The following is a 13,062-nucleotide window of genomic DNA, read 5'->3' on the forward strand; positions in this document are numbered from 1 at the left end:
ACAAAAACAGATGCATTGACAAATGGGACAGGATAGAGAGCCAAGATATGGACCCGCAACTCTATGGTCAAATAATCTTCAAAAAAGCAGGAAAAAAATATCCAGTGGAAAAAAGTCTTTTCAATAAATGGTGCTGGGCAAGTTGGACAGCTATATATAGAAGAATGAAACTTGACCATTCTCTTACACCATACGCAAAGATAAACTCAAAATGGATTAGGAGACTTCAATGTGAGACAGGAGTCCATCAAAATCCTAGAGGGGAACATAGGCAATAAACTCTTCAACATCGGCCACAGCAACTTCTTTCAAGACATGTCTCCAAAGGCAAAGGAAACAAGAGTAAAAATGAACTTTTAGGACTTCATCAAGATCAAAAGCTTCTGCACAGCAAAGGAACAGTCAAGAAAACAAAGAGGCAACCCACGGAATGGGAGAAGATATTTGCAAATGACACTATAGACAAAGGGTTCATACCCAAGATCTATAAAGAACTCCTCAAACTCAACATACACAAAACAGATAATCACATCAAAAAATGGGCAGAAGACACGAACGAACACTTCTCCAGTGAAGACAAACAAATGGCTAGCAGACACATGAAAAAATATTCATCATCATTAGTCAAGAGATTCAAATCAAAATCACATTGAGATACGACCTTACACCAGACAGAAAGGCAAAAATTGACAAGACAGGGAATAACAAATGTTGGAGAGGTTGTGGAGAAAGGGGAACCCTTCTACACTGTTGGTAGGAATGCAAGATGGTGCATCCACTTTGGAAAACAGTGTGGAGATTCCTCAAAAAATTAAAAATAGAGCTACCCTATGACCCTGCGATTGCACTACAGGGTATTTACTCCAAAGATACAGATGTAGTGAAAAGAAGGGCCATAGGTATCCCAATGGCCATAGCAGCAATGTCCACAATAGTCAAACTGTGGAAAATCCAAGACTTTAACAGATGAATGGATAAATTAAGATGTGGTCCATACATACAATAAAATATTACTCAATCATCAGAAAGGATGAATACCCAACTTTTGTATCAACATGGACAGGACTGAGGAAATTATGCTGAGTGAAATAAGAGAAAGTCAACTATCATACGGTTTCACTTACTTGGGGAACAAAAGAAATAACATGGTGGACATTAGGAGAAGGAAAGGAAAAGTAAATTGGGGGAAGTCAGAGGGGGAGATGAACCATGAGAGACTATGAGAAATAAACTGAGGATTTTTGTGGGGGATGGGTGAGTCTGGTGGTGGGTATTAAGGAGGGCACATATTGCACAGAGCACTGGGTGTTGTACATAAACAGTGAACCTTGGAACACTGCATCAAAAACTAATGATGTATTTTATGGTGATAAAATACTAATGATGTATTTTTGGTGACTAACAACACAATTTAAAAAAGGGAAACAATCAAAAAACCTAAAAGGCAACCTACGTATGGGAGAAAATATTTTCAAATGACATATCCTATAAAGGGCTAGTAGCTAAGATCTACAAAGAACTTATCAAACTCAACACCCCCCAAAAACAAACAATCCAATAAAGAAATAGACAGAAGATAGAACAGATATTTATCCAAAGAAGACATACAAATGGCCAACAGACACATGAAAAAACACTCTACATCACTTGGAATCAGGGAAATACAAATTCAAACCACAATGAGATACCACTTCACAACATTCAGAACGACTAAAATTAACAAGTCAGGAAACAACAAATGTTTGCAAGTATGTGGAGAAAGGGAAACCCTCTTACACTGTTGGTAGAAATACAAACTGGTACCACCATTCCAGAAAACAGTATGGAGGTTCCTCAAGAAGCTAAAAATAGAGCTACCTTATGACCCACAAATTGCACTAGTGGTATTTACCCCAAAGACACAAACATAGTGATCTGAAGGAGCACCTGCACCCCAATGTTTATAGCAGCAATGGTGGAGAGAGCCAAGATGTCTGTGGATGGATCAATGTGCAAAGAAGATGTGGTATATACACACAATGGAATATTAGGAAGTCATCAGAAAGGATGAAATACTACCATTTACAGTGACATGGATGGAACTGGAGGGTATTATGCTACACGAAAAATATCAGAGAAAGACAATTATCATATGGTTTCACTCATATGAAGAATATAAGAAAGAGTGCAGAGGATCATAAGGGAAGAATGGGAAAAATGGAATGGGAAGAAATCAGAGAAGGAGACAAACCATGAGACACTCATAACTAGGAGGAAGAATCTGAGGATTGCTGGAGGGGTGGTGGGTGGGAGGACGGGCTAACTGGGTGATGGGAATTAAGGAAGGCCTATGATGTGATGAGCACTGGCTGTTCTGTACAACTGATGAATTACTGAACTCCACATCTGAAACTAATGATGTACTATATTTTGATTAATTTGAGATAAATTAAAAAAAAAACACACACAACAGTCCAAAATCTCTGGGACAAAAGCAGTTCTATGAGGTAAGTTTATAGGTATAACTGGCCTACCTCAAGAAACAAACAAAAGAGAGTCCAAATCTTGGTTTCAGCTCAAGTCATGATCTCAGGGCCTGAGCCCAATGTTGGGGTCTACTCCTAGCACAGAGTCTGCTTGAGATTCTCTCTTTCCCTCTCCTCTGCCCTACCCCCACTTGCATTCTCTCCTTCTAAAATAAATAAATTTTTTAAAAAATAAATCTCAAGTAAACAACCTAGGCTTAACACCTAAAGGAGCTGGAAAGAAAGTACAAAGCCAGTAGAAGGATATAATAAAAACTAAAACAGAAATAATGAAACAGAATCTTAAAAAATATATATCTAGAAATGTCAATGGAACCAAAGCTAGTTATTTTAAAAAAGAAATGAGATTGACAAACTTTGGCCAGACTCCAAGAAAAAAAAATAGAGGACTCAAATAAATAAAACCAGAAATTAAAGAATAGAAATAACAACGAACACCAGGAACTACAATAGATTGTAAGAGAATATTATGAAAAATTATATGCCAACAAATTGGACAACCTAAAAGATGCTGATAAATTATTTCTTTTTTAAATCTTCACAAACTTAATCAGGAAGAAATAGAAATTTTGAACATACTGAATATTAGCAATGAAACTGAATCAGTAAGCAAAAAACTCCCAACAAACAAAAGTCCAGGCTTCACAGGTTAATCTGCCAAATATTTAAAGATCAGTTAATACCCATTCTCAAACCATTCCAAAAAAATAGAAAAGGAAAATTTCCAAATCTTTTCTATGAGATTAGCATTACCCTGATAATAAAACCTAATAAAGACACCACACACACAAAAAAGATAACTGCAAGCCAGTATCTCTGATGAACATAGATGTAAAAATCCTCAACAAAATATTAGCAAACCAAATCCAACAATACATTTAAAAAATCATTCACATTGATCAAGTGGGATTTATTCTTGATATGCAGGGGTGGTTCAATATTTGCAAATCAATCAAAGTGATCACACCACATCAACAAGAGAAAGGATAAAAACTGTATCACCACTTCTGTAGATGCAGAAAAAGCATTTGACAAAGTACACAAAGCCATTTGTGATAAAAACCCTCAACAAAGTAGGCTTAGAGGGAACATTATCTCAACATCATAAAAGCCATATATGAAAAATCCACAGCAAACATCATACTCAAAGGTGAAAACCTGAAAACGTTTCCTCTAAAATCAGAAACAAGACAAGTATGTCCACTCACTACTTTTATTCAACGTAGTCCTAGAAGCCCTAACCACAGCAAGCAGACAATAAAAAGAAATACGAAGCATCCAAATTGGTTGGAAAGAAGTGAAACTTTCACTATTTGCAGATGACATGATACCATAGACAGAAAATCCTGAAGACTTCACCAAAAAACTACTAGAATGGATATATTAATTCAGTAAGGACAGAGGATAAAAAATATACAGAAATCTGCTGCATTTCCATACACTAATAATAAAAATAGCAGAAAGAGAATTAAGAAAGCAAACCTATTTACAATTGCACCAAAAAGAATAAAATACCAAAGAATAACCAAGGAGAAGGAGGTGAAAGACCTGTACCCAAAAACTCTAAGACATTGATGAAAGAAACTGAAGAGGATACAACAAAAGACATTCCATGCTCCTGAACTAAAATAATTAATATTATTAAAACATCCATGCTACCCCAAGCTATCTATATATTCAATGTAATCCCTATCAAAATACCAATAGTATTTTTAACAGAACCAGAACAAGCAATTCTAAAATTTGAATGAAACTACAAAAGACCCTGAAGAGTCAAAGCAATCTTGAAAAAGAACAACAAAGCTGGAGGTATCACAATCCCAGATCTCAAGATACACTACAAAACTGTAGTAATCAAAATAGTATGGTACTGACATAAAAACAGACACATAGATCAATGGGACATAATAGCCCAGAAATAAACCCACACACATATAATCAACCTACACCAAAGGAGATAAGAATATAATAATGGGAAAAAGTCTCTTCAATAAATGGTGCTGGGAAAACTGAACAGCAACATTTAAAAGAATGAAATTAGACAACTTTCTTACACCAAACACAGAAATAGACTCAAATGGATTAAATACCTAAATGTGAGTCCTGAAACCATAAACTTCCTAAGTGAAAACACAGGCAGTAACCTCTTGGACATTGTCCTCAGCAACATTTTTTTTTACTTAGTTTCAAAGGTAAAATTTAGTGATCCATCAGTTGCATATAACACCCAGTGCTCAATACATCAAGTGATCTCCTCAATGCCCATCCCTTCTCCCATCCCACCCCTTCCCTCCAGGAACCCTCAGTTTGTCTCCTAGAGTTCAGCATCTTATGGTTTGCTTCCCTCTCAATTTTCATCTTATTTTTCCTTCCCTTCCCCTATGTTCATCTGTTTTATTTCTTAAATTCCATGTATGCATGAAATCATACGGTACTTGTCTTTCTCTGACTGACTTATTTCACTTGGCATAATACCCTCTAGTTCTATCCACATCATCTCAGCAACATATTTATGCATATATCTCCTTAGGCAAGGGAAGCAAAAGCAAAAATAAACTATTGGAACTACACCCAAATAAAAAGGTTCTGTACAACAAAGGAAACAATCAATAAAACAAAAAGGCAACCTATTGAATAGGAGATGATATCTGCCAATGACATGTCCAGTAAGGAGTTAATATCTAAAGTATAAAAGAACTTACACAGCTCAACATGGAAAAAAATATCCAATTAAATAATGAGTAGAAGATCTGGGGCACATGGGTGGCTCAGTCAATGAAGCATCTGATTATTAGTTTCAGCTCAGGTCATGATCTCAGGATCCTGAGATTGAGATCCAAGTTGGGTTTACTTCTCAGTGTGGAGTCTGCTTGAGATTCTTTCCCTCTCCTCCTCCCTCCCCATCTGCTCCTCCTCCCCCTACTCATTATCTCATATAAATAAAATCTTTATTTATATGCAAGACCTAAAAACACATTTTTCTGAAAAAGACATACAGATGACCAACAGACACTTGAAAAGATGCTCAACATCACTAATCATCAGGGAAATGCAAATCAAAATCACAACAAGGTTTTACCTCACACCTGTCAGAGAATGGCTAAAATCAAAAAGACAACAAATAACAAGTGTTGGCAAGGATGTGGAGAAAAGGGAACTCTCAAGCACTTTGCCAAGAATGTAAATTGGTGCAACCACTGTGGAAAACAGTATAGATATTCCATCATAAATTAAAGATAGCATTACCATAAAATCCAGCAATTCCACTTCTGGATATATACTCAAAGAAAACAAAAAGACTAATTCAAAAAGATATATGTACCCCTATGTTTGTTGCAGCATTGTTTACAATAACCAAGATATGGAATGGGAGATATATATATATATATACACATATCACACATACATATACATACATATATATATAATGGAATATTACTCAGCCATATAAAAAAGAATGAGATCTTGCCATGTTTGACAACATGGATGAAACTAGAGGGTAGTATACTAAATGAAATAGAGTGAGACACAGAAAGACAAATACCATATGATTTCACATATATATATGTGAAATCCAAAAAGCAAAACAAACAAAAAACAGACTGTTAAATACAGATAACAAACTCAATGGCTGCTAGAGAGAAGGTGGGTGAAGGGAGATGGGTTAAAAAAAAAAAAAGGCGATTAAGAAGTACAAACTTCCATTTATAAAATAAGTAAATCATGGAGATAAAAAGAATAGCATAGAAAATATAGTCAATTATATTGTAGTAACGTTGTTTGGGGACCACACTTTGTTTGGGGACTGCACTCATGGTGAACCCTGAATACTGTATAGAATTACTGAATCATTACATTGTACATCTGAAATATAATACTGTATATTAATTATACTTTGATTAAAAAATAAAAATAGAAACATACAGTATGTACAGCAAGACAGACTTTAAGCGGAGAACTGGAATTTGAAATAATTTAAAAAATGGCTATTTTAGAAGGAAAAAAATATGATTAATCCAAAATAAAGAATTCTGTAGGTAGGTTTAAAAGCAAATTAAACAAAGAAGATGTGGTACATATATACAAGAGAATATTATTCAGCTATCAGAAACAATGAACATCCACCATTTACATCAACATGGATGGAACAGGAGGGGATTATGTTAAGTGAGTTAAGTCAAGTAGAGAAAGACAATTATCATGTGGTTTCACTCATATATGGAACATAAGCAGTAGCACAAGGGACCAAAGAGGAAGGGAGGGAAATCCAAATGGGGAGAAATCAGAGAGGGAGATGAACTATGAGAGACTATGGGACCCCAGAAAATAATCTGAGGGTTTCACTGGTTGGGGGAGGTGGGTAACAGGATGATAGGTACTGAGAAGGGCACATGTTGTGATGAGCACTGGGTGTTTTACTTAACTAATGAATCACTGAACACAACATCAAAAACTAATTATGTACTAACAGTAGCTCTCTGAACATAATACAAAAAACTAAATAAATAAAAGCAAATTAGACACAGAAGAAGGCAGGATTATGAAACAGGTTAATAGATCTCCAAAATGAAACAGAAAAAAAGAGTAAGATACATATAGGACATAATAAATGAATACAACTTAAATGTTACATAAATGTAACTTAAATGAATACATTTCAGTGCTTATGAGTCTGCAGAATCTCACAGAATTGGTTACTTACTGCCAGTAAATTACTTCCAGTTTTATATGATAAGATTAAATATCCATTCATCCTAATATCTATTTGACTACTAGGTACATAGCAATATGCTAGACACTGAGTTGAGTTACATAGATATTTAATGGACACAGTCCCTACCTGCAAGACACCCTTAGTCACAGATGACTAATGGTTAAGCCATTCTTAAGAATAAGGAGCTCATTGGAATTCAGGCAAAATATTTGGATTCGAGGTAAAAGGCTCCTCCTTCTGCGTAGAGGAAGTAGTGAAAGTATGATGGGGACATAGAAAGAATGGAAAATGTAGGGGAAGTTCATTTTGTGATGTCTAGAGCATAGGATATATTAATAATTGTAAGATCAAATGAGCAGGCATAGTTTCACAGGAACTAGATAATTATTTGTCATATGCAAAAGAGGATTTTTTAAGAGAAAAGTTACAAATATCACAAAATCCGTATGATGCTCTGAAAGGTGCACAGTGTTTCATAAGTGTATTATGCCTTCCAAGTGCCTTAAACAAGTTTAAAAAATCTTCAGTAAGATACTCCTAATTGACATTCAAGATTCTTCATAATTTGATCCATTCTTTTCCAGTCTCACCTACTGAGTTCTCTAACAAAGACATACCAACCAGTGTTTCAAATAGAAACTTTGACAGTTCTAGGTCTTGCACAAGGCATTTCTTCTGCCTACATTCTCCCTTCCAATTCACTGTCTAGAAAAGCTTTAATCAAAGATTTAGTTCAAAAGCAATTTTCCCTAATGCCTTTCCAAATGTCTTGCTCCAGGAACACTCACTTACTCTATAATGTTCCAGTGTATTCAGTCATTCATGAAACAGTTGAGTGTCCTGTGTGCCATGTACTGTTCTAGGCACCTGGAATGCATCAGTAAACAAAAAGAAAAACAAATCCTTGTTTTCTTGGAGTATTTTGTTGTAATTCTAAAGAAGCGGGGAATATGGAAAAGTGAAAAGAAGAGCACATGTACAATGAAAAAGTTCCCTAAGTGACTCTATTACACCCCTTCTCCAACTGATCCAAACCAAGTTGAGAATTACAGCACTGGAAAACATTACAACAAAACTACAATGAAAGCCAAAATTTTAAATATAATAAGGGTAATACATAAGACTCATTATTATATTTTCTTATGTAAATTCTTACTTGTCTTTTCCTCTAATTGATTAACTTTATCTCTGGATTCCTCTAGCAGAAATATTAAATCTTTCATTTTATTTTCTTTCTCAGTATTTTGGAGCAATAGCAGTGATACCTAAAATGAAATATATAAGTAATACATTAGAGATATGAAAAATTACACATGACACCTTAGCAATTACCACCACCTATGATTATTTTATGTACTTGTTTCTGTGCTTTTTAGCTAATTGTGCAAGGGCATTTAGTATATTCTTGCACAATGTTCATTCAAAAAATGTTTAAACTAATATGATCTACCCAATATTATAAGGTTCATTTTAAGTTAGAACTTAGAAGATATATAATAAAATTTATTTTTTCATTTATTCCATAAATATTATGGAGCACCTCCTCTGTTCCACAAACCAAAGTATTGAATATACAGAGATGAGGGAACTTAAAGAAAAACAGAGCCTAGGGAATGTTCCAGAACATTAGGTGGGAAGTGGAGGAGCAGCAGCTGCCTGAGCTCTGCCCACCAATGCACTCCTTCCCGCTCCTCCACACTGACCTCAACATGCTCACTAGCTTTAGAAAATGGTGACAGAAACAACTTACTATGATGGTTTGGGGGTCAAACCCAATGCCAACCAAGAACTAAAAAAGGCTTACAGGAAACTGGTCTTGAAGTACCATCCTGAGAAGAATCTAAAGGAAGGGGAAAAGTTTAAACAGATTTCTCAAGCTTATGAAGAACTCTCTGATGCAAAGAAAAGGGAAGTATATGACAAAGGAGGAGAGCATACAGTTAAAGAAGGTGGAGCTGGTGGTGGTTTTGGCTTCCCCATGGACATCTTTGATATGATTTTTGGAGGAGGAGGAAGACTGCAGAGAGAAAGAAGAGGTAAAAATGTTGTACATCCGCTCTCAGTAATCTTAGATTTACATAATGGTGCAACAAGAAAACTAGCTCTGCAAAAGAATGTGATTTGTAACAAATGTGAAGACTGAGGTGGTAAGAAAAGAGTAGAACGTTGTCCCAATTGTGGAGGTACTGGAAAGCAAATAATAATAACAATTTATCACATAGGACCTGGAATGGTTCAGCAAATTCAATTTGTATGCATGGAGTGCAAGGGCCATGGGTAACAGATCAGTCCTAAAGACAGATGTGAAAGCTGCAATGGAAGGAAGATAGTTTGAGAAAGATTCTAGAAGTTCATACTGACAAAGATTTGAAAGATGGCAAGATAACATTCCATGGTGAAGGACACCAAGAACCAGGACTGCAACAAGGAGAAACTATTATTGTTTAAGGTCAGAAGGACCACATTGCCTTTACTCAGCAAGAAGACCTTTTCATGTGCACAGGCATATAGCTGATTGAAGCACCCTGTGGCTTTCCAAAGCCAATATCTATTTTTGACAACCAAACCATCATCATCACCTCTCATCCAGGTCAGATTTTCAGGTATGGAGCTATCAAGTGTGTGCTAAATGAAGGCATGCCAATTTATCATAGACCATATGAGAAGAGTTGCCTAATCATCAAATTTAAGGTAAACTTTCCTGAGAATGCCTTCTCTCTTTGCTGGAAAAACTCCTACTTGAGAAGAAGGAAGTAGAAGAGACTGATGAAACGGACTAGGTAGAACTGCTGGACTTAGATCCAAATCAGGAGAGACAGTGCCATTACAATGGGGATGCATAGGAGGATGGTGAACATCATCATAGGGGTGGTGTTCAGTATCAGACCTCTTAATGGGGCCAGTGAATAACACTGCTGGCATTTTACATGCTGTAGTGAATGAGTGATGGAGTATAATCATAGCTCACTACTGCTATTGCTTTTGTTTTAATATTCAACCATAGTAGTGTTTTAAAAGTTAAATGAAGAATAAATTCAAATATAAAAGTTCTGACTTTGCCCTGTATATGAGGACTTCAATGTGCAAGAAAATTTAATACTTGTAAAAACTATTTTTTAAAAAATTCTCATTAACATTTGTTAGGCCATACCTTGTAACAGACTTCAGCTCTATATATATTGAAACAGCTCAAACTGAAATGTTAGGTGTGTGTATTGACTTCAGTATATGACCCTTAATTGCTGAGCTATGAAGTTAAAATTTGTATTTAATTGACAATCAAAGAACGTAATTTGTAGAGAAGTGTTGGTCTGTAGTTAAGTGGGATTCATCATGATGCCTCTGCATTTATTCTATGGTCTCAACTGTTACTTGAAGATGGTCTGCACTTGTAGAACTGCATTCCCTTCTTCTGTGCCATCTGTTTTTTTAATACATAAATCAGTCCTGATTACACTTTTTTCCTTCTCTTTGGACTATGATAAGCTTCAGAGAAGTGACTTTAGGAGAAGGGTAACTTAGAGTGGAGAGACATTAATGTGGAGAAGTTAATTTGCATGTATGAGACAGGAAAGTGTTTAAGTTATATTACAGCCTTACTTTAAACCATTTAACTTATGCTCTTAAGTAACTAATTTAATGTTATAGTATAGCAAATTATGATGAATAGCTTTAATTTTATTTTTAAAAGTCATGTTCATAAGATTAAATAAAACAACAACAATAACAACAAGCCCTCAGAACCTAGACCAGGAGACAAACAACTATACTTGAATATTATTAGTTATAGGACAAAAATATATGAATCAGGAAAACAATTACCTCGGTCTTAGGGGATGTAATAAAAAATTAATCCTTCTCAGAGTACTGAATTGAGTCTTGATAGTCCAGTAGAAATTAAATCAAGCAAACCCAGAAAAATGAATATTCTAACTTGTGTAAGACAAAAAAATCAAGAGATCATGCCACATTTAGAGAAGCGAAAATATTCAGATGATTAGAATATACAGTCCAAGGGCACCTGGGTGGCTCAATTGTTAAGCATCTTCCTTCAGCTCAGGGCATGATACCGGGGTCCTAGGACAGAGCCCAGCATCAGGCTCCCTGTTCAGCACGAAGCCATCCTCTCCCACTCCCCCTGCTTGTGTTCCCTCTCTGTGTCTCCCTCTGTCAAATAAATAAATAAAATCTTTTTAAAAATAATAAGAATATAGAATCCATGTGAAGAAAAAGGTAAAAAACAAAAAGACAAGCTGAAGACTTCCAGATTCAAGATGACAGAAAAACCTCACTGCCCTATTTTCATCTGCCCATGCACCCAGAACCCAAAAAGTTTAGCACTTCCCTCTACTTTTGTGTTCTTTATAATACACACAATTTTAACTTTTAAAAACACCTTCTTTCAGAAACTAGTTTAAAATTTCAGCTAAAATATAGAAAAATGTTAACTCATTCAAAAGATCCAAACGTAACATATAAATTTAACCAAACTTGAAGAAAACTCTATCTTCTCTGTACTTTGAATTAACTTTTTAAGTAGACAATCTTGTTATCTATCATTACACAGTATCCTGTGCCAAATCAAAGAAGAAAAACTCTGAAAAAATAGGTAGGAAAGAAGAAGAGGATTCCTTTCTATGAATCATTTTCCATTGGAAAGCACCGAACTTCAAGCTGATAAATTTGTCACAGTAAAAACCTGGTATTCTTGTGAATAACAAAGAACATAGACTCATTATTTTCCAATTTTAAACTATATGACAAATAGAAGTGAAAGAACATTTTAGTTCCCCATCAATGGTGTCATGAATAGTAAGTGCATTTCAAAATAGACTGCAAAGTGTGGATTAAGTGGTCAATGATCATCATCTTTACAGTTTATAAGGTTTTTATCTGAACAAAAGTTAATTATTTTTGTAACAATGACCTATTTAAATACTGTAGAAAATTCACTGATTTTTTTTAAATGCTGGTATTCAGTGCATGCCTGTTTGAATCAGTGGAAATTAATTCTGCTAGGCAAAAGGCTGTATGTTTGATATGTAGAATACTAAAATTCTCTTATAGAAATTTATCATGCAGTCAGCAAGTAGACTTCTTTTGAAATTTTAAGTATTTTATGAGTTAGTAAATATAAAAAATACAAAGCTGATTTTTTAAAAATACCTGTTTTTCCTTGTCATTTACTTCCTTCTTGTATTCCTCTTCAAGGTGCTGGATTTTTTCATAATCTTCTTTCACTTTAAAAATGAAAGAAGATGGGATTGGGAGGGAGACAAACCATAAGTGACTCAATCTCACAAAACAAACTGAGGGTTGTTGGGGGGAGGGGGTTGGGAGAAGGGGGTGGTATTATAGACATTGGGGAGGGTATGTGCTTTGGTGAGTGCTGTGAAGTGTGTAAACCTGGTGATTCACAGACCTGTACCCCTGGGGATAAAAATATATGTTTATAAAAAATAAAAAATTATATTAAAAAAATAAATAAATAAAGCAGCTATACTTTAATAATTTAATATAATTAGATAACAACAAAATTTAAAGCTTCTGGTATTTTATTTCACCTCTTTATTTATCTAGATACTAAGCCTCAAAGGTTTCTAACAAGCTTAACTGCTATTTTCTTGCTACTAACTTTCTTTTGAGTAAAGTAGTGAATTTTTAAAACATCAAAGTAGAATAAAATTCTATACTTTTTACAATAGTACATATGTAAGAGTTTATTCTTTATAACACGCTAATCTGAAACAACGCATTTTAAATGTATATATATAGTTGGCCCTTAAACATTAGGGGTGCTGACCACTACCATAGCTGAAAATT

The 13,062-nt window shown here is 34.9% G+C and overlaps 1 protein-coding gene and 1 pseudogene across 1 annotated transcript in view; one reads left to right on the plus strand and one right to left on the minus strand.

Annotated features, from left to right (window-relative positions):
• SYCP1 (synaptonemal complex protein 1) overlaps positions 1–13,062 on the minus strand; it is a 142,142-nt gene that overhangs the window by 100,655 nt on the left and 28,425 nt on the right. The window contains exons 11-12 of the mRNA XM_045081874.1: positions 12,406–12,479; positions 8,396–8,504 (exon numbers count right to left, since the gene is read on the minus strand). Of these exons, the coding sequence (XP_044937809.1) occupies positions 8,396–8,504; positions 12,406–12,479 (183 nt within the window). The remainder of the gene's footprint in view (positions 1–8,395; positions 8,505–12,405; positions 12,480–13,062) is intronic.
• On the plus strand, positions 8,969–10,133 carry LOC101685472 (annotated as a pseudogene).

Source organism: Mustela putorius, unplaced genomic scaffold, assembly GCF_011764305.1.
Source record: "Mustela putorius furo isolate JIRA1106 unplaced genomic scaffold, ASM1176430v1.1 tig00000585_pilon_pilon_pilon, whole genome shotgun sequence".
Lineage (NCBI taxonomy): Eukaryota > Metazoa > Chordata > Mammalia > Carnivora > Mustelidae > Mustela > Mustela putorius.